Raw genomic sequence first — 22,952 nt, 5'->3', positions numbered from 1 at the left:
ATTAATTAATTAATTAGTATACTTTTTAGTAAATCTGTTCTTCCACAGTGACAGGTACTAGTACTTTGCCCCTGCCAACAGTTCAGTTTTGAATGTTATCACCAATTGGTCTTGCTCCTGACTCACTCATTTCAAATATTACTTGTCTTTATGGAGAATAATTCAAATAAATGCTTCTTTGGAAAAAAAGTTTAATTGAATCTTCTATAAGAGTTACAACTTTATTAATTAAATCACATAATTTTTATATATATGTGTTGAATGATCATGAAATCCCAGATTAGCTTTTTTCCAGTTTAGAATAGTCATTACATATCCAATACAGTCTAGTTTACTCACTCTCTCGGTGCTTTGCTCACATAATCTGGACTTGATTCATAAGATAAGATGAGAAGTTTCTTGTGAAGCAGTAAGTATTTAAATGAAAAGTAGAAAATTGGTAAATTGATTCTGACAGTACATGATGTAACTGAGCCTCAAATTACTAGGGTGAATGTTTTCTTATCTATAGTTAAACTATGAATCCTCTAATAGTGTATCTGACCTTATTTTGTATTGTACTTTGAGGTAGAAATACATTTTTCTGGAGAAAAAAGCTTGCACAATAAATGCTGCTCCATCGTGAGCTGGGCATGAAACGSTTTTTGTGTCTCACAAGAGTTTTTGAGAGTTTGAGGAATCTCCTGTCCTGATTCAGCACAAGAAGTTGAAATCTTGAAAGTGCTTACGATGTGCAAGTTCAGAAAGCAAGTTGGATTTGATCATAGAAATGGATTAAAAAAAACCTCAAGCTGTGAGGGAAACCTGCTTCAAGCCTATAATGGATGTCTTCTCTGTTTCAGATATTCTGAAATGTCTCTACAGCAAAACTTTGGAAACAAAAATGGCAAAAACTTCTCACTCTGTTCGGATGTATCACACAAAACCTTTGTAGCCTTTGTAGCTTTCCTCGCAGCAGTTACACTCTTCTCACKTTCCAGTATACCCACAGGTGTACATAATTCTGATGCAAATTGTAAAGTGAGTTGTATGTCAGTCTCCACTGCTTCAAAAATGGGTATCCATTTGTGGGTTGTGTTCATAGGTAGTTCAGATTACTTCTCAGATTCAAACTCCATCCAAAAGGCTGATTCAAGTTAAAAGCAAAGACTGTCTAGCATCTGCTCTGGTGAAGCATCTCCTCTTGTTCCAGTCACAAATATTTAGGTTTTTACAGTGTGTTCTAGTGTTTGGTGAAACATGAGGAGTCCACTGGACCCTGCTGAAAGGTCAGTCCTTCAGGCACTTGTCATGCGCTGCAGATTATCAGTGGTTCCTGAAGATAACACATTGAAAGAAGGCACACAGTACTTGCTTCGCTCTTGAAATTCAAACCAATGTTAGTCTTCACAAAACCTTAAAACATTACCATTAACTAAGGAAAAAAGCATGCTCTGTTTATAGCAAATAATTTAAAATGATTTATTATAATACATTTTCACAAGTTTAATTTACATTTTAAGCTTACCGTTTTGGCAGAGCCACATCAAATTCTTTTCGGTTATGTTTACTGAAAATCTGTCAACAGCGATTCTGGGAAGGCATTTCTTTGCTTATTCAGTTCTGATTCATTAACTTATTACATGTTGTGTGCTGTTGTCTGGCTTTTAATTTTAATTTATAAAAACTTCATCAATGGTTCARGGAGGTTTAATAATTTAAAATATGATTGATACATGTAAGTTGCATTCCCTGGTAATACTTAAGAGCTTTTACTAAAATTTGGTAAAATGTATTTTTGCCCACTTGGGCTGCTATTCACAAATCCACTCAGAATGATCTGTACCACCTGCAAGTTGTTCTAATTTGCCCTTGTTGGTAATAATAATGCTGCAGTTACTATCAATTCAGCATTATAATAATGCAGATAATCTTTTCTGCGATCTCTAAAATTGAATCTGATGATAGAAAGTACAAAGAATTTGCTGGAATTCAGAAAAACTTTAAACATTATCAAAGCACTTGGCGAGTACATTTACATTACATTGTTAAGTTCCAAGTAAATAATTTAATTTTGTTTATACATTGGCAACAATATGAACAGTTCTCTTTTTTTTAAATTGAGTTTTTTTTTTTTTTTTTGGAAATGACAGTTCTGAGAATCTTGCTGCACGTCTGTCCTTATCCCTTCTTAGCTGTGATGAAATGTCAACACCAGGAACACTCGTGTGCAAACAGTGTCCCATTCTGAGGAGTTCAGCTTGTACAGCATAATTCAAATACATTCCCACCACAATCTTGCTTAGTTTAAAAACAAAGTAACATTCTCTTTATTTAAAATAAAATGTTTGGTTGTATCTGTTTCTTGTTCAATTACTAAAATAACTTAAACATCTCTAAAGCATTGCCTTATATATTCCATAGCTTCTATTATTTTCAAATTTTAGAAACTAATTTTTTAAATGTCACTTGCCAGACAAATTACGTGCATTTTAAGATAAAGCAAAACATATAACAAAAAAWTTTTTTAATATAAAATAGTATAATAAAATAAATATAAATAAATTTATTTAGAAATAAAAAGAAAAAAATGCATTTTTTTTAACATAGGATTTTTAAAACTCTGGGCAACCATTCTCTTTTAATGTATGTGTGCCTAATTTAACCAGCTGTTCAACAACTTGTTGAAAAATAGTGCTTGTTATCCTTCTCCGGATGCTTAGGGAAAGGGCTGAGATTGCAAATCTGCGTGTCTGTAGAATGTGTTACAATATGATAAGTCAAGATCTTCTTTAAACCCTCAAAATGGATATGCCCAAGGCAAGCTGTCCTGTTTGTGTCCCTCAGCAGCTGTGCTAGCATTATGGGCTGTTTTACTGTAACACTGTATCATAGCATATAGCAAATGCAGTGAATCAAATAGTGTGTGGCTTTAATGTTGCGTGACATTTGCTCATAGCACAGTCATACAGAGTTAGCTACAGATTTTTACTAGCCTGTTAAAGGAGRCGTTAAAAAGTGAAACAGTTCTTTCAACTTGATCGTCCACTAAAACAATTTGCAATAAACAATTTGTTATTTTTAGCAGTAAATAAATGTCTTAATCCTTTCCCTTAGTGTCAAGCAGGCCTGTAAATAAGGATCAGGGTAGAACCTTTTATTTTATTGTTTCAGTGAAGGAACTTAACCACTTGTTAAACAGTTGAAGCAGAAACCTAAGCAGCTGCATATTGGTTATGCAGCCGTAGTGCTTGTGTCTTGTGCTGTGTGAGTCTGTTGTAGGGTTTGGTAAGACTGTGCTAGGGAAGAGAGCTAGGGACTGTGCTTACGTGAAGAGATCATCTACCCACASAGTAGCATTAGGAATTCTCCAGACAATATGGCCTTGCTTGAGCAATGTAACCATTTTTTGCTGATGAGAGAGGCTAAATGCACTCTGTAGCTTTTTTTCCCTTCTATCCGACTAAACAGAATTTACATTTAATGGTACACATTGCACATTGCACAAGAGCCAAAATGCCAGAAAACTTGGGTACAGTATCTCACGGATGTAATCAATTTCAAAAATCAAAAGCAGAGGATACAGCTTATATACATYTAAGAACATAGAACAGTTTAAGAACATAGATTTTTTTCTTGGTTTTGAAATGAGAAGTATTAAATAATGCGTTGAGTTTTCCCCATTAAAACTGTTATTAGTCAAATTCTTTTGTGAGGCATCTTTTGTGCTTTTTCCCAGACTATCCCATCCGCAGGCAGTGCTTTGTGGTGGATGCTGTAGGGGTAGTACATTCTGGATCAGAGCACTGACAGCTCAGCTAGTGGTTCTGTTTGTGGTTCTGTTCATGTCATTTATGGTTAGGCCTAAAAAGAAAGGTAGGTGTAGCAAATCCTATCATATAAATCCACTGGGAGTTAGATGCCAATATGCACAAAGTTTATTTTAGTCCAAGGAGGCTAGACTCCTACTGTAGTGGAGATCTCTAACTTTTTTAAGATTGCAGATCCCTGAGATTTGCCCAGCAGAGATGCAGACTCTTGTAGTCCCTAACAGTAGCCCTAACTTTCTGAATTGCCTTTTGCAAATCCTTTAGAATTCTGTGTGTTGGCCCTCAGGGATGCTTGTAAGTGAAATTAGGCKTCTGCACTAAATTCCTCTCAAATCCATTGATTATGAAGATAGTCTAGGAAGATTAGCATCATTAGGCTAATGTTAATCTGTATGAATACTACTGACTCTTTGAATGGCTACTGGTCCCTGAAGAGAAGTCCAGACTCTGTACTGGGCATCAAGTGCTTGAAAATTGTTGGATATGTTGAAACAGGATCCAAAAAAAACCCACACAGTGAGCAAGGAAATCCTGCAATTTGCAATAAAGGATATAGACTTAGGACAAGAATATGTTTCAAATCCTATTGTAATTTGTTTTAAGCACCTCTATTAAGACTGTTCTTTTGATCTAATCTAGACACCTGCCCAGTGCATCCATTTCATTTCTCTAAAACGAGAGGAAAGAGAACTCTTCTCTTATTTTTGAACAATGAAAAGGAGTGCTCCTTCTTTAATCCAGCAATTGAAACACTCACATGAGACACTAAAGTTAAGGGTTTCCYTTCCCCTTCACCTAAAGGAGGTTGAAACCCACATTTCTTATCCTCTTGGGGAGTGTCATGCACACAAAGCTACTGTCCTAGTTGGAGTTAATCATCACCTTTTCTCATTGGGATTGACAGTGAGACAGTTCTATAACTTGGTAAGGGACTGAACAGGTGGTCCTTGGAATTGGAATTTGATCTTGTGTGTTCACTGCCAGTTGTTTGATGCATTCACGTCCTCTGTGTTAATAAACAAACATGCTGTTTACTGCATTTTTCAGTGGCCTTGTCTTGTAGTTGAACTCGCAAAACACTTCACAAATGGAGCTCTTCAGGCAAGCCAAGTGGAGGAGTAACCACTTTATGGATCTCTATCAATATAGAAAGTGAGCTAGAAGCCAAATTACTTGTTCCTGTGGAGAGCTGCCCCTGTACATGCCTGGAAGCAGAACTTTAAATGACCTGGGAGCTTTAAAAGTCAAGTCCCCAGTGCAGGTTAGGCAGCCCTGAGGTCCATAGGCTGGTGAGCAGAGCTTTTCAGAATCACGTTTCTGTTTCTTGATTTCAAAAACTTGTGTAAACAAGTTCCCAACCAGCAGCGTTCAGTTACAGCATCAATCCATCGGTTTCAGGTGTTTTGCACTGTGCCACGGAGGCATCCCAAGGAAGCCCTACTGTGGTCAAGCCGTTACTGAATTCTGGTTGTATCATTCTTGGAGACTAGCCTTCTGAGCCTCCCAAGGCCGTTACCTCTTTGACACCTGGTTAAGCAAAAGATTGGTTCACTGTCTCTTAATTTGCTCCATTCTGGGGTCGTAGAAGCTTCACCTGTATTGGCACAGTGTGCACGGGGGAAGGCTAGTAAGTGCATGGCCTTGCTATTGTGCTGTTTGCAGGTGGCTGTGCAGTAGGTCATTTTCCTTATGAGGTGCCGGTTAATAGGATGGCAGGTTTTATTGTCTCTGTGTATCTTACAGATTCCCTGTGACTCTGACTTCAGTTTCTAACAGCAGAGGCATGGATTTTCAGCTGAACAAAATGTTACCATTTGCCATTCTGTCATTCTAGAGTGCAAAGTATGGATCAGGGACTGTGTATGCACTCTTTTATGTATATTTTTAGTTATTTCGACACTCTACCTGTGGTAGATTAAGAGTAATGGAAGCTTGTGGTGATGTGTCTGAGTATTTCTCTGCAGACTGCATAAACTCCCATGCTGTCACCTGTTGGCCCTTGTCAAGTCATTTCACTTTATCAGGTGTACCAAGGAAGCTTAATTCAATATAGATAATTAGCAATTTAGCTGGAATGCAAAGTAATAAAACTGCCTCAGAAACACACATATCAGAATGCAGATGACATGTACASACTTTTTCTTGGGCACAATAAGAAACATTTGGGCCTTCTTCCTTTCAGGAGAGCTTGCAGCTCTTGCAGAGTCTGTATAGAACACTGCGTATGCCAGCCCTGTGCCTTGGATACCCTAGAGTGTGTAAAAAGGCCAGCTGAAGGCAATGTAAGGCCATGCATCAGTGTGCTTGAAATGGCATTAGTTGCCTGCATTTTGGCAGCTGAATCTTGGCCTAAGTGTYTAAGCCCTCATTTATAGGAACATCRGATGTGTCTAGGCTGTCARRTATGTCACAGGACTTACAAGAGATCCATAYCCTCTGGGGTTGTCAGCTGGAGGCCAGGATATTTCACAGTACCGAAAATGACTTAGTCACCTAGCTTTCACAGTGCCTTTTGGTACATGAGAAGCTTCGATGTGTTAGCTGTCCTTCAGTAACATCAGGCAACTGATTCCTTTATCCAGCATGTCTACATTAGGGTAAGGATGAATCAAGCTCTGGTTTCCATTTATTGTACTGACTAGGGCTGCATTGGGAGTTTGGATCCATTGCTTACGCTTAAACTTAAGTGTTCCGCCTCAAGCTAAATTCCACCTTTAAATTTCCTGTGATGGGCAGGAAGACATCACCTCAGCCTTGAGCTTCAACCATAACTTTTSCTCTAGTACATGTAATAATGTTGGTAGCATCACAGTGGCTTGTACGTCTGTATCCAGCTTTTAAAAAGTGTCCTTTTGCTTTCAGGCTGTTAGTCATTTTGTCAGCTGCTAGTGTCGCTCTTATTTGAAGAAATCTCTTTGAAATTTTCTTTTCTTTGAAAAATTTCTCTGAGATAGCGCTTGTTTTACTCTTGTGCTGTGCACACTCYGCTGCTAAGTCCAGAAAAGTGATCTAACACATGTATTTTTTTCAGTTCCCTGTTATTATCTTTTGCAACAACATGAATATAGGCAGCAACCTATGATAGCATTTTTTGGACTGTTTTTTTAGAACTATGTGTCTTTCTCTTTCAAGTTTCTTTTCCTTGTCTTTTGGTCCTTCTGTTGTATGCTATTGTGTCAAAGTCTTGTTCTACCATTCATAGGCTTTAGCCTGGAAAGAGTGATTCCCTTTACTTGGCAGCTTCTAGTTTTACTCTCAAATCTCAGTCACAAACTTGTCCTTTACYTATAGCATTTGCAAGTATTGACTCCTCAGCCTTTAATTATTCAGTTATCCTCTATGTTTTTAAAGAGCTTTTTACTCCGTTATGAGCTTTAACTGCTGTATTTTTCTACTCAGAATGTTTCTGTAGCTTGGGCTTCCCATGCTGTATGAATGTACCATGSTACAGGATTTAAATATGCCAAAGCAAACAGAAGCCTTTTGACAAACAACTCTGACTATGAAATTTAACTGGAGCCCAACAGCTGTTAGCCCTCCTGCAAGGTGCGGACATGAGTCTTTGATCAGAAGTAGAGTAACTGTTTAAATAAGAAAGCTGTAATCACCAGCTAAAGCTTGAAAGTATTGTAGCCTTCAAAGTGGGGATTTTTGCGTGATAGAATTAATTTTACTTCTGATACTGTTAAACTATATATCCCGGTAATGTATCATCAGGCAAGCATGCTTTTTCTTAAAATGGCAGCTATTTGTATTTATTYTTAAAATAAAACTTGAAAACTAAAAATATATTTTTTCTCATTTTTGGAGCCCAAAATGCGTATTTTGAAAAACACAGAATTACTCATTGTATTTTGAAATGAAAATAATCCTGCAGAGCCTAGGACACAGAATGTATGTTAATAGTTAACAAAACAGTAGTGAATTTAATTCCTATTACTATTTCTACATTGATGCTTTCTGCTCCAGAGAATATTAAATTGCTTCTAAGCAGCTATACAGAACGATGCATGGATTTGTGCCAGCAAGATCCTGTATCTTGACAAAATCTTTAGGTTTTGTTAAAACTGCTGAAGACAGTGGGATCAACTCGCACGAATCCAGTTGCTCCTAGACCTGGTACATAAGAATGGTAAGACTTGAAWAATGGATAATACACTGTTCAAGGAAGTTGTTACATGCAACTGGGTCAGTTGGGTACATCCTTAAATATGCATAACGTTATATAAGCTGTATTCACAGTCTGTGAAATCTGTGTCTTGAAAACAACAGATTCCACTTGAGAAATTAAAATATAAGGGATACTGTTATTCAGTGTGTTAGGTCTTGAGGAGGATGATGTCTTCCTAAAAACTACGAAAGACTTTAGCAAAGGAAATGAATATATTAAAAGCTCTACCTGTTGCCCAAGAGAATGTTAATCCAGCACAGTAAAATTCTGCAGAACTTGGCTGCAATGTTGTATTAGAAAACATGTGGTTACATAACTGGTAGAGTTAAAAGTTGAGTGGCTCAGTTAAGTTTATAAAGAAAAGTTAAAGATCTTAATTTTTCTTTATAAAGAGTTTGAAAAATCACGGATTCAGTGAGTGCTGAAATTCCATTTGTATTCAGCAAGAGTTAAAAAATGTAAAATAGTTTATATTTCTAGCAGATTTACCTAATCCTAAAGCCTTTGCCTGTCTTTCTTTTACCCCCTTCAAAATGGGCATGGATTGTAAAATCAGATTCACATTTCCATTTCTAACTGGAATTGACCCATCCAGGTTCAGTACTATGTCAACACTTAGACCTAGCAGGACGAGTGATTATGCAAGAAATGAGAAATTTTTCACAGTTAATCATAAATTCTGTCACTAAAGCAAATTCTCTATAACTGAATCAAGCAAACGTGTGTAGCTTACAGTCTGCGTTCTTGTTCCCACAGTGCATACATTATAACAGACTTCATGGGCATCAGGAATGAAAATTTTATGAAGGTAGCTGCAGTGGGGACCTGGATGGGAGATTTTGTCACGGCATGGATGGTAAGAAATACAATATTAYTACATTTTAAAAGAAAAACTAAAGGAATATGTTTGTTGGTTTCGAGCAAAAGAGGAGATGGGAGGAGAAGAGGAGGGAGAAGCCTGAATGTCTTGAAGTAACACTCGTGTTTCAACCCAGATAAGTAGAGTTAACGAAGGCAAGATGGTATAATGTGGGTTATGTAGTCAGCTGGGAGTCCAAGAGAGTTCAGTTAATCAGAGTACAACTTTGTTCCTTCTACTGTGAGTGGGAACTTCTCCACTGACTTCTGTAAGGACAGAACTGTCCTTCCTTTGTTATGAACTGGTGTCATGACTTGACATACAATAAAGCAGAATAATGACTCAGGTGAAACATGTCTAGAGAAAAGGAGAAAAGAAGAAAAATYTTCTGAATGATGTAATCAGGAAGGATGGGGATGAGAGAAAGCAAGCCAGTTACATCTCAGAACTTGAATACAATCTGTTTGAAGTGAAACTTTCAGATTAAGTTTGTCTCTAATTTAGGATATTAGAAGAATAAACTTTTATATAAGATTAAACGTTTTCATGAAGCTGCTTTTCACTTGAATTACAATCTTTACAAAGGCACTCTCCTGAAGTACTGAAGATCTATGTAGTCAAAATAAACCAGCAAATGACAGCTAGTTGTGAACAAAATGAAGTATGTGCAGATGTGTTTTGATTGTTCAGGAAAAGCATTTTTTAAACATGAAGTAATCAAAAGTGAATGCATTTTTTGTTTCTTTTTTAGTAAGATTAGATTTTTATGATTAAATTAGGTAATAATTTTAACAGCTATGACTGACATTAGTAGCTGAAGTCAGTAGGACATTAATTTGAATTGAGAGAGAAGTGTATGATTTTTAAGAGTACAGAATTGGTTTAAATTAATCTCTGTTCTTTTTTCTAATGATTCACTGACACCTAASTTTGTTAGAATAATCAACATAATTTTGGAAGATTTTGTTATATTTTACAYAGAGAACATTATTTGATAGTGAATGTTTATCATATATCACATTTGCACTAACTGAAAAATTCTCAGCATTTGTAAAATGTAGCCAGTGACTGCAGCAATCTCAGTCAAGGTGGATGAATTTCAAGACTGTGGTATGTGTTAGGAGAAAATACTATAGGAAMAGTTTGAAGTAGGAATGACCATAAGATTGTAAGACTGAAGTCTTYTAAGACTATAGGAGTAATTGTAGAAGAGTCGTTTGAGTTTCTCTCAATTTATCCTCCACATATTTCATATTTGGAGCTTACTGAACAAAAGGCAARGAAAAATAACGAACATCAAGGATTTTTTCAATATATCATGCACTATGTGTCACTGGCTTCTCCAAGACGAATTATATTCTGCAAAATGGTGGCCATGAAAATTGAGCACATAGCAAATCATCTGTCCAAACAAGCTCACAGTAAGGACTTTGTAGAATTGGTGCATTGACTGATGTTATCAATTAATGTGAATTTCTAGCAAATAAGTAGTAAAATTCATGGCTACTTCTGAATACTATTAACTTCACCCTTTTTTATGGGCTTCCACAGCTTTATACAAATATACAGGGAAAGGTGATTGATGAGCTAAATTGAATTGAGAGGGGTCATGTTCATCGTATATATGTAACTTCGGGCTCCAGAGGCAGATTTTGTATTGCTTACACTGCCTTCGGAAACATTCCAATTTTTCAGTTCCTATTTTCTTCATCTCCTTGAAAAACAATTGTCACAATGAAACATGCAGCACTGTTTAARGCATATAAGGCTTCAAGTGATATGGAAATTGCTGAGTTCAAGGGATATTAGAATCCTGATCCTTTTCTATGTGTTCAAAACCCTCCTGGGTCCTCTGAGCAACGGAGGCAAAACTGGATTGTGTTGTCACTGAAGAACTAGAGGGAAGGCTGGGTTTTGGCCGGAGTAGTTTGGGAAGAGGAGCTTGGTTGTAAACTAGGCTCATTCTGTTAATTTTTAGAAAGAGCATARACTATGGCCTAGGAGGATCAATGAGTTTTAGGAAGTGCTTAGGAAGCAAGAAGGGAATTAAGAGGCATGGTGGTTGTGAAGGAGGGAGTTAGGAAACTCGATGAAGTTTTAAGAGGCTCTGGATAGGGAAGAGGGGTTYACAGAAATTATGCTTGCTATTGTTTCTCTCCTTCCACACATATCTTCCCACCAATATTATCTTTACTGTTCTTCTTCCCTCTTCTTTGGGATATAGGATCCCTCACCCTGCCAATTCTCTCTCCAGCACCAATAGATACCTTTCCCCATCCCATCAATTACTACTGCTCCCAGCCCCGGTCCTCTTTAAAACTGTATCTTATTTGCTTGTGTCTGCTGGACTGCTCATAAAAAGAAGGATAAAGGTAGGAGCAGATCAGAGAAAAGTGAAAAAAAAAAGCATAAATGTCAGCAAGGTGGGTATTAGTAGCAGAGGAGGGCAGACAGCACATGCCTTCGTGCCAGCCACCCACACAGCCTGAGTGTTGGTCATGTGGTCACATAACTTGATACTTAGATCACTGCAAAGTGACTTAATCTTTCCCTAACTTCAATAACCCTATTCCATATGAAAATAAATTATTATGTTGTTTATAGAATTTGAATTTGTTTGACTTTCTGCRTGTAAAACCCAGAATGGAAGTGATATCAAAGTGAATCAAGTAATCTCTGGGATTGTTACTYGCTGTGAAGTACTCTAATCCTATCTGGGGAAAAAAAAAGCCATCATGGAACCTTTACATATTTTCACATTCACTGCAGTGGTTATATTTTGCAATTTTTAAGCAGTTTCTACCGAGAAGTCACCCATCCTTACAGTGTAAAGCAGACGATGAAAAAGTGGATATTGCCTTCAACATATTTGAACCCTACTGGAATTAAGCTTGTATTTGGGAACTTTGAAAGTAAGCAAGGATAAAGCAAAACAGATAGGATTCAATTTTCAAAATCAGTAATCAGTGAAAAATAATACTGCCCTAGTACAGCAAGAGGTTTATTAAATCAGGAAAGTACTTGAAATGGGAAAATATGTTTTGAATTGCTGTTTTGGATTTAAAAGGCAGAGGTGAGCCACTCCCATCACCACTTCTTAGCTCACTGGCTAGTTTGGTGAGAGGTTGTGACTGAATTCCCAATAAAATCAGTTATTTTCTTCCTGTTGTGCGTAATGGAAATGGGGCCACACTGTAGCTGCATAGGGACTGAGTGTGGGAAGGAGCTTCTTCCTTTGTATCTCTTGATAGGAGTTTCTAGGACTACTAATCATCCTTTCTGAAGTCTGTAGGAAGTGTTAGATGTTCTAAATAAGACTGCGAAGCGGGGAATGGGTTCAAAACACTCTCTCTCTGTACTTTTTCATCTTTGCAGCCAGGAAAGTATATTCTGCACCTGCTTTGACATGCTCTCCTGCACTCATGAAATGTGCATTCTGTTCTCATGAAGAGTGCTTTTGAGACAGAAACCACAGGATTTGGCACAGTAGGATGGCTTTGAAAAAATGTTGGATTTCACCCAGACAGCCTATAAACTGGCAACGAGGGCCTTCTTCTGGGAGCAAGTGAGCAGACTGAGGAAGGAACTGATTCCAGGGCAAAGTCTCTGATGATTAGCGTTGGGTAGRCTTCTGACCATATCTGTAAAAATGAACAACCTGCAGCAGCTGTATTTTTTTGAGGGGCCCAATCCTGAGCATGTGAGGTAAGATCTGCTCAAGAATATGCCTTCCAGAGTGGATGGTGTGAGCATTGCTCTAGAGGACAGTAAACCCAGAGTCTCCTCCATTCTTCACAGCTTCTTGATGAGGTAGAACACCCTGCTTTCCTGCTTCTTTCCAAACATTGTTAGCTTTTAGMCTACCAATACTGTTGTTCTCTGCTTCAGGTGATGGTTTTGTGAGCTCTCTGAAGATCACATACAGGCCCTGTGCTATGAATGATGCTCATACTACACRCAGAGATTTGCACACCAACTGACATTGCTATTTGGATGAAAGACATATCCCTACCTAGAAGCCCTACATACATGTGMATGAGTCTAAATGATAGAAGTATCCAGTAAAGTTAATTACATCTTCCTTAGACCCTGCTTACAAGGGCTGTCAAAAGCTGAAAAAGTGAAATGTTGAACTTCAACCAGAAGCTGATGCTGAACTCCATGAATGCTTCAGGGGCATTGTGGCTTGGCTTCAGTTTGACTCTTCTCTTGCCTGAGGCCATGAATCCTCCAACCATTTCTGTCTTTCACCACCCCCAGCAGAGGAACCAGTGGGAAGTAGTACTAGCAGTACAGACTAGTTGGAAGAATGATAGGTCACTACTTGTTCCACTTACTATCCAGGACTAACACAGACACATACCCTCTTGGATGGGTGGATATGGAGATAGGAGAGCTCCAACATAAGGCAGTGTTGGGATTTGAAAAGGTTACTACTGMGTGATGAATCCACACATACTCTTCCTCATCAGTGGAAGTGATGCAAGCTGCCTGAGCTTGTATTAAGTTTCCCAGGCAACAGATCTACACCCCTAGGGGCACCTGAAGAATCATGGCAGTACATCACCACATATAACTTGTGGTAGAATGCTGCTRTCTTTCAGAGAGCTGTGAGAGAGATTCTCTCTTTTGTGAGATTTCCAGTGTTAGCTGAAAAAACTCCAGGAAATACACTTACCTCAGGAAATACACTTACCTAAGCAAATGAACCAAGTGTTGGGGCTTGTGATTCCAGAGGACAAATCTGACCGTGCTCTGTGTTCTGACTCTGCTGGTGCTGAAAGACTGAGATTTGCTTTTGTTCTTTTCATTCTCATTTCTTTATCAGTTTTTATTTTCATTGTCATTTTTTATTTTCATCCTGTGGTGAAGGAGGCTTCTGTATTTTCCAATCTTATGAGACTAATGTCTTAAGTGGCTGATTTGACTGCAGCTAGTTAGACCTGTGACTGATTCACCCCTCTGGTGGACATCCTCAGTGAGATCTAAATCTGGTACTCTACAACTTGCAATATACAGGATAAACCTTTGAACTTTTGACAGCCTGTACATTGTAGTATCTATGAAACACATTTGTGTGGGAGATAACTTTTGTAAGGGAAATAAAAGCTTATACGATATTCTTTCAGGTTACGATGCTCTTCCAGGTTTCCTCCCAGAGGCACCCTTAGGTTCTGTCTTGCTAAGTAGATTAATTTCCTTCTATTTTTCCTTAGGCTTCTTATGCCTAGCATCAAGTGTGTATCAAGTGGATATCAAGTGTATCAAGTCTTCTTTAGAAGACTTTCTTTATCCAACAATAAAGATAAAGATCTGAGCTCTAGAGAACTAGAGCCTGTCCATGTGGTCCATGACAATGTTAATATCAGTATCTGATATATTTAAATGAACATGTCCCCTTGCAACAAAGTAGGAATCAGGTTTCTTCTAAATCTTTAGATGCCTAAAACAGAGCTTTTTTCTGTCACGTGCGCTCTGTTAGAGGTCAGGTTGCATCCATAACATCATAATACTCATGCCTGCTTAGACCAAAAATCCATCCAGGCTAGTATCCTGCCTCCAACTGTCACTATAAGCAGAAACCTACAGAAAAGTAAGAACAAACCAATCATATATCATAGTTTCCTCTAATATCCTTTCAAACGACATATAGTTTTATATATGAAAAAACTCGTAATGGATTTCTCTACCCTGTACTAGCCCAATCTCCTCTTTTATCTGGGTACTTTTCTAACATCCACAACATTCTTTGGCAGTAAGTGCCAGTGGTAAATGTATAAGGAATCACCTCCTTTTGTTTTGAACTTGTTTCCTGCGAACTTCATTTGATGCCATTAGTTCTTTTACTGAAGAAACAGCAAGCAATTTATCCTTGTGCACTTTCTCCCTGTTGTAGACATATATCATATTTACTCTAATTTATCTCTTTTTCAGATTGATGAACTCTAGCCTAGTAAGTTGTTTCTCATACACAAACTGTTCTGTCTGTTTGCCCTTCTTTGAACCTTTTCCAGTTCTGCTATATCCATCTTCATAGGGAGAGGACTACAAATGCCCRCAGTATTCAAGGTGTGAATAAACTATGGGTTTTACAGTAATATAATGATGTTCTCTGATTTTCTATTCTGTTCATAATAACTCTTAACATTTTTGGGGGGATTTTGACAATATGGAATACTAAGATGATATTTTCATGGTACTATCTATAATAACATCAAGATCTTGCTCCTGGGCTATAAGGGTTAGCTCAGGGGCCATCATTTTATCCGTGAAGCTAGAATTGTTTTTGCTCCTGTGCCTCAATTTACATTCATCTACATTGAATCTCATCTGCCATTTTATTGGTCAAAGAATTTTTCCTCAGAGGGCCTTCCTCAGTTCTTCACAGTCAACCACCAGCTTTATTAGTGTAAATAACTTAATATCATTATAAAGCTTTCTCATCTCACTGCGAACACTTTGTACTAGGTTGCTTGGGAATGAGACGAACAACTGCATTCACTGCACAAATCCCTGTGGAACTCCACTGATGACCTTCCTCCATTACAGTAGCTGTCTAACCTACATACTTTTTGTTTACTGTCTTTTAACCAATTATTTATCAACATAAATACCTAAAGGTCTGGCTRTCGGGTTTCCATAGAAGTCTTTGATGAGCAGTTTGTCTGAAGTCTTACAGGAAATTCAGGTTAGACTATTTCAACTCCATCTCCCTTAGCTTTTGGGAGGTCTTAAAACATAAGGAGAGATCCTTTATCTTTTGGTGCTTTGAGGACCTCATTCAATAATTCTGTTGTGAAATGTCTTCATTCCTGATACTGAGCAAGCCAGTTAGCACTCCGTTCACAGCCCCAGTGTTTTGTGCTGCCATTATAGAAGTAGCCAAACAATGTTAGGTGGTCCTGAAAGTGCTGTTTATATAAAAGACTGTGAATCCCAACTCAGAAACTATGAATATGTAGAACAGTTTGTAGTCATTCTCCTGTGGCTTGCCAGTGGAAGACAGAGCTTGTTTCCCTGCAGTAAAACTTAGTATGTTCATTTTTCCTCATTTTCATACACTATTTCTTTCTTTTTCCCTCAAAAACCTTTCATCTTTGGCCAGGGTGTAGGCATAATGGCTCACACTGTGCAGGTGAGCAGAAACTAAGGAATGTTCTGTTTTTATATTCCTGAACTAAGCACAGGGGGCAATGGGGCCTGAGCATGACTGTTGATGTTACCCTGAAGACAGAAATGTCTCTGATTTCCTTGTGATGGGGCCTATACTGTGAATATGTGCATCAATTACGTGTTTCAAAGCACTCTAGCCACTTAGGTGTAACCTCTGTTTTCTGAAAAAAATAACTATAAGACAYATACTTAGCTGTAACACATAACTAAGGCATAACTACAATGCATTATAAATATAGTCGGCCATCTGAATCTTTTAGGCTGAACAGGGAGGCTCTTACCATTTTTTTGTTACTAACATAGTTACGTGATTCTGAGTACTTTTTTATAATCATAATTTTGGACACAGGTACCAACATCTACTTAAGTCTTACTTTGAATCTGATGCCTTCTTGGCCTTGCTCCTTCCCTACCTTACAGACAGGGAATGTATTTGCTATAGTTTGGCATAGAAATGCTCAACAGCAGTAAATGTGTACACTTGCTTAGCTCTTCATTTTGACCTTGTAAATGCTGATGTGTCCTTCCCCCGAAATCTAAAACATAAAACTTTAATATACTAGACAGTGTAGGGTGAAGTAATGGAGCACATGTATTACACTTTAATAAACCCATATGTTGATGTTATCTCCTGATAGATATCCAGTACCTGTAGACTATAGTCTCTCTGCTTTACTTTTTATCCATTTTTGGTAATAAGAATGGATGTTTACTTAGTCCCGTTAAGCCATTTTTGATGGCTTGCATACTCCATGGGCAAGAATTTTAACAGTTTGGAGATATTTACTTTTGACTATTTTTTTGCCATTGTGATCCTGAAAAACAGCAATTACCTGTAGAATAGGAGAACAAGATATTAAATGATCTTGAAGTGCTTCTTGTATGTCTATTAAGGTAGAACATTATTCTTGTCCTCATTTGCTGAGACATGACTATCTACTTTGATATCCTAGAGGAATGATTCATTACCACTAGGCAAAAATTAGATTGATTTACCTCTTTGTTTTTATCTCAGGATGTGTATGTGCTGTTAGGGCCTGTTCAAAGTAGCAACCTTGATGCTATAAAAGTTCATGTTGCTGAAAATGGCAGGTACATGAAACCACTGCAATGCAAATAGGTAGAAAATAAAATACTAATGTCACTAAAAATGAAACCTGCTTTAGTACAGGGCAAGATGCCAGTTTAAAAAGAAGTGCTGAAAGAAAGTGTAATAGGGCCACTAAAAGTAATAAAGTTTCTAAATTACTGTACATATCTTTTTAATAAAAGGAGATCCGAACAACCATAAGTGTTTACTCTTAGATCATGTGTCTTAGACTGAAAGAATAATCCATCTCTCTAGGAGATACTGTTCTGCTAAGTATAGTATATTGTTTTATTCACAAGCAGTGAAGTATCCACCCTTTTGATGCACATTCCATGACAGCTTGGAGAGTGAGTAGTCTTGAATGACTGACATCATTTCTAAGTCATACCTCTGTCAAGGGTTGGGCATGACAATTCAGATTATGATCAATGTCAATCTTTTTGATTGTTTCTGTTCCACTGACTTATCAAATGACAAAATAAAACTGTAATTGAATTTGCTTTGGCATCTGAAATACTGTATAGCTAACAACTCTGCTGTACTTCGGTAGTAGAAATGAAATTAAACCATGAAGCATGAAATGGAAGGAGCATGATATATGTTACTAAAYTCACTTGCCAAGATTGCGCAGGAATGTGACTAATAACACCAYTGGAGGCAACACGTTTCTCTCCATTCAGAAAATCAGGCACATTGCTGATTACAGTTTTGGTTCTATATTTCTGTTTGTGCCTTTCTTTCCTTTCCTTAAGGACCAGTCCAGTTTGAAAGCCATTCTGTAGCTAATTGTTCTATCTGCAGATGATAACTCACATGTAAATTCATGGAAGCATAAGGATGTTCAAGCACTCAGTCATGGGGGACTTGCTAATTTTGTATTTARGTGTTTGTAGGGTAGGAATTTAATCACATCCTGTTCCTCCTCATAGGCTGSTACTAAGTTATATAAGGTGGACCGTGCTTGTGTCATTTGAGTTCATCCAATCATCCAATCAAGTCAGATCGTGCTATTATTTATTCATTGATTGATAGTGTAGCCATCTGTTCATGTGCTCTAGATTATAATTATCTGCCTCTTCCAGCTTTATCATTTTTTTTATTCTCCTGTTAGCTTCTGATTTGAATTCTGACCAGGCATTGCCAAAGGTGTTACTTCATCTCTGTAACTTCATCTCTTTTCCAGACAGTGAATTCCTTCAACTCATCCCCACAGCAGGTAATCTTTATTACATGAAGATAAGCATTTTTTGGGCTTTAAAATATACGCTTGGTAGAGCATATGATAGCAGTCAAAGGCCCAGGGTTTTCTTTTGAAGAAGGCTACAGTCAACTGTACTTCAGAGCTCAGGAGTAAGAATTTAATTACTAAATTCTAAAGTTGGGCCCCCAGATTTATCCTGGGGTTTCTCTAAACCCTAAGCAGCTGGATATGTTTCGAAACAAATTTTGAAAAGTGTCTTGAAATGATTATCTGACGGCTTTCTATGACAAGCAAAAATTACTTTAGGAGTTCTTTCAAATATGTGGGAATTTTTCCCTGCTATTTTTGAAGGCATTTGAACTTGTACACAGATTTGTGGTCGGTCTGGATCATCTCTTTTCCRCCAATGTGTTTATTCCTGTCAGTTTAGTAATTCTGAACCTGACAAGCACTGTAGTAAAACCCAGAATGTATTTGGAATGTATCAAGAATATTATTTGGATTATGCAGCAAGAATCTTCCTCATTCATCTGACACCCTCAATATCTAGGCCATGGGTCGTAAGTACTTGAGTGTGGAGAGTATATCCTCATCTTGGCAACAGGGCCTGGATAACAACAGCTGATATGAGAGCAATGTGATTGTAAACAGTGTGTGTGAATACAATACCTAAAACCATCTTAAATGGTGTTTGCCAAAAACCTAATAACACCAAAAAAGATAACCATCAGCTGGATTAACCAGTAAACAGAGTATTACCAAGAGGCTTCTAAAAAAATAGGTCAGTTGAAATCAGCTTGAAATGAAGTATAAACAAAGCCTGGAAATGTGAAAGAGTGAGATGAGAGAAGAGGGTAGCAGACCAGCAGACAAAATGTAGTTTGGCATAAGTTATTCCACTGGCGTCATCATGTCTGCCTCGGCCAGACAGAGCCTCCGTCCTTTCTGGTTATCATGAGCATCCTGCATTGAACTAGTGGACTGACATCACATGGTGCACCAAGGAGCAGTCTGCGCCTTGAGTCTGCATATGTGATTTTGTGGGGTGCTTTTTCACTGCCATATGAATTAGCAGGTCATAGGGAGCAATGCAAGCACACACAAAGCTGCAGCACCCACATCTGCAGCGGGAGGTGTTTGCATACTTGGAAAGGAGTGTGTGCTTGTAATCCACGCAGATAGAGGTACACACCCCTAACTGTGTGTGTGTGTGTGTGTGTTGATTAGAACTTTGGGGGCTTAATCTTAAAAATTTTATGGCTGTTTGCATTTGGTAAGTGTCTGGCATTGTTGTTTATGTGTTACAGACCTGATATTGATCCTGAATATATAGTTCACTGGCTGCTCCTTAATTATTTGTCATTAGTAAGTCAATAAGCCATTTTGATGTTGATTTGATTTAAACCACATGAGYTGAGCATTTTTTCCTTGCAACACTTGAGCATCTTCAATAAAAGGCTGTACATTTTGTCTGCGTTGCAGTTTTGTGTGAACAGTTACTGGTTTTCTTTGACAATATATGAGCATAACTTCAAGATTCTGTGAGAATGCTCCTGTTACTGACTTTCCAAGAACACATGTCCACCATTATTGTTGATGATGTTCTCTGTTTGGTAAAGGACCTCAGAAACTGCATGCCGTTCCTGAGACATCTTCACTCAGTGACCCAAGAGAAGCCACATTTGTATTTCTCGTTATACAAATGGCAGTGAAGTTGCTTTACCTTATGCTCCTCTGGACAACTGGAACAGCAACATCAAAGGAAGTTCATGCTTTCACCTTAGTAGTGGTTGACCCATTCTTCCTTCTCCAGGCTGCATCTTGATAATGCAGTTGGGAAGCAGGAACAAAACCCTCTGATTTCGTGCTTATTCTGTTCTTCAACATTTCAGGAACAGATTGAATCACTATTGTTTTGCTATCACTACTGGTTCTTGGATACAGAAGTGTGAGGATATCTGGCCAATTTTCCTTTTTGCCACTCCGCAGTCCTCCCACCCATCTATTTCAAGGGCTCTTCTTACTGGAGTCTGCATTAATAGGTAGATTTTCTGGCACTGGTTTCCCCAAACCACAGGGACTTCCTGCTGAAGAACACTGAGTGCCTTCATGTGTCACTCAAATTCAGAATGCTAATTTTATTAGTTCTGGAGAAAGGGTTTTGGTTTGTGTTTCCTAACCTTAAGGGTATCTATTTTGACACAGCCACCGAGATTTGTTGCTAAACCTATTTTTACTTCAAGATGGGTCAGGACAATTCTGTTGCTCTGGATTCTCAGAAGGCTTGTCTTTAGCTACATGCTAGCAGTGGCAGCCATGGAATTCATGGCAACGGTAGAGGGAGTTACCTCATACTAGACTTCATCTTGGACATCTGCAGGCTTGGTTTCTCACAGTTTATTTTCCAGACAAATATATTTCCAGTCTTGGATGATGCTTTTTCTTAAGGACAGAGAGTGTTTATCATGGATCAGTGAAGGAATAGAGTCCTGAAATGCAAGACAGCGGAAGACACACGTTGAGCTTTCATTCTGCATGTCTAAATGATGACTCACAACAACAACACAGTGTGGTGTCTTGCTAAGCAAGCTGATGCAAGTCTCCAGTGTCTCTATAGATTTTTAGAATTGGTCTGTCAAATTTCAACTTAGTCTGTATGTGATTAATATTCCAGGCACTCTGACACACATTACTTTCGGTCCAAAACTGGCAATGTAGTCTGATAATGGATCTTCCAGCACTAGGGTCATTCCACAGAAGGTATCTTTGCCTTAGTAATGCCAGATCTTTTGCTTCCAAACCAGACAGTATAGTGGATGATGAATGGTTTTACCAGAAGAATCCAGCTGCTTAATGCTGGCTAGAGAATTCTGATCAGGGTTATTCTTCCTGGATCTGCTCTCTCTACAGACAGTCCTAAACAGTTCTTCCCTTGCAGCTTCCAATTTCTTCCCCAGTCAGAGAAATTGTTATTCCCCTCTTCATCTCATATCCATAGGCTGAGGCATTAAGGTGGATGTCTCAAAAATTTTTTAGTCGACAAGACTGGAAATTCCCATTGTTTTTGTGAATAGTTGACAAATCCAAAAGGTTAAAGTCTCCTTGCAGAGATTGAGCATGGTGACAGCCAGCTGCCTTTTATGAGATTGCTTTGGAACTTCCCTGTCATTGGAGCACGTTTCAATTACAACTCAAGCTACACTTCTGGAAAGCGTCTGTGCTTCTAACCAAACGACCACTGAGAGCTCTCTTTATGCTTTCATGAAGCTATAGGTCATATATAGGTGTCCACAATTGATGTGGTCATTAGTTGGGTAGGCTTACTGTTTTTTTATGTGCTACTTTTCTGCCCAGCATCAGCCATAGTCTAAGTAAACATACACCTGATGGTAAAAAGAGGAGTTTGTCTAGTAGCTGAAGCCTTTGAGATGTGTGAGCCTTGTATTCATTTATTTCCCATCCTCATTACCCCTCCCCCCCAAGAGGTGTTTTACCTACTGTTTGCAGTAGAGGAACTAAAAGGACACGTGCTGAACAACAGTGTGCCCTTTTAGAAATACCTGCTCCTTGGTGCTATCACACTCATGTAGCAATAGTGTGAATTCACGTAAGACTGTATGTTTTGAATAGTCATGTTGCTGGTTGTTAATCTGTTTTTACTGTTTAGAAGCTGCAGTATAAAAGCAAGACTTACTCCAACAAAGATTTGTTTGTTCTGAAGAGGACTTAAAACAAGGCAAGAAGAGATAGTAGATAAAGAGGATTATAGTTATGTGTCTTGTCCAGCCACATGGATATGGAAGTAGTTTTTTCTTGGTTGTTGGAACAGAGGGAGAGATATATTTTTAGTATTCTTTTTCCAATTAGCCTGAATCAAAGACAACATATACCTCTTGTGTATAAGTATAGTGTTGTTCTGTAGTTCTGTGTGAAAATACTTCAGAAGGAAAAAATCCAACTAAGTGAATTCAACCTAGTTCAAGAAATCAGTATTGGAGCATACCACTCATTCATTTTAACTACTATCCTGCATCCTACAGTGATCACTATGAGATGCTTACAGTGAAAATTCTTGTGGCACCCTCATAGATTCTCTAGTAGAGTGAAGAAGACAAGAAGTAAAAGAGAGTGAATCCATGAAACCTGCAACTACAGTGGAGCCCCAGCTACTGTTAACAGGGACCACTACAGAGCTCATTAGCTCCAGCTGCCTATCTGAGCTCTTCATAACCAAAATAAGAAAATAGTTTTCTCTTAGGAAGGCAAAGAGAAAAAAAGTAAACTTGTCTAGGAACAAGGTGTATGTTTTCTTCATTAGGCAGGAGATAAGTGGAGCACAGGAAGAGTGTAGGAGGAGGCTCAGGAGGTGCAGGGAAGTGAAAGAGATATTTACTATTTAGAAGTTGCAGGTTTAGTATTGAATGCCCTGAAATACACAGCGTTCCTCCTGAGGATTCAGAAGTCAATCTGGGATTTTTAAAATGAAGTAAAATTTATTTTCTGCTTTTTAGATGGCATTATTGTGTGATTTTTCAGTATTATGAAATTGAAACCATTGCTATCTCTTGTCAGAACCTCTGGGAAAACTCTGTATGTGTGATAAGATTCTGTTTGTTTGTCAATGAATTGTAATTGATTTCACTATAAAA

The 22,952-nt window shown here is 38.1% G+C and overlaps 1 protein-coding gene across 1 annotated transcript in view; it reads left to right on the top strand.

Annotated features, from left to right (window-relative positions):
• TMEM117 (transmembrane protein 117) overlaps positions 1 to 22,952 on the top strand; it is a 211,459-nt gene that overhangs the window by 79,035 nt on the left and 109,472 nt on the right. Inside the window, exon 3 of the mRNA XM_085318507.1 lies at positions 8,737 to 8,836. Within this exon, the coding sequence (XP_085174633.1) occupies positions 8,737 to 8,836 (100 nt within the window). The remainder of the gene's footprint in view (positions 1 to 8,736; positions 8,837 to 22,952) is intronic.

The sequence above is a fragment of the Rhea americana genome, unplaced genomic scaffold, assembly GCF_003343005.1.
Source record: "Rhea americana isolate MKP2758 unplaced genomic scaffold, rheAme1 scaffold_54, whole genome shotgun sequence".
Lineage (NCBI taxonomy): Eukaryota > Metazoa > Chordata > Aves > Rheiformes > Rheidae > Rhea > Rhea americana.
Note: the sequence above shows the minus strand (reverse complement) of the source record. Positions and strands in the feature narration are given on the sequence as shown.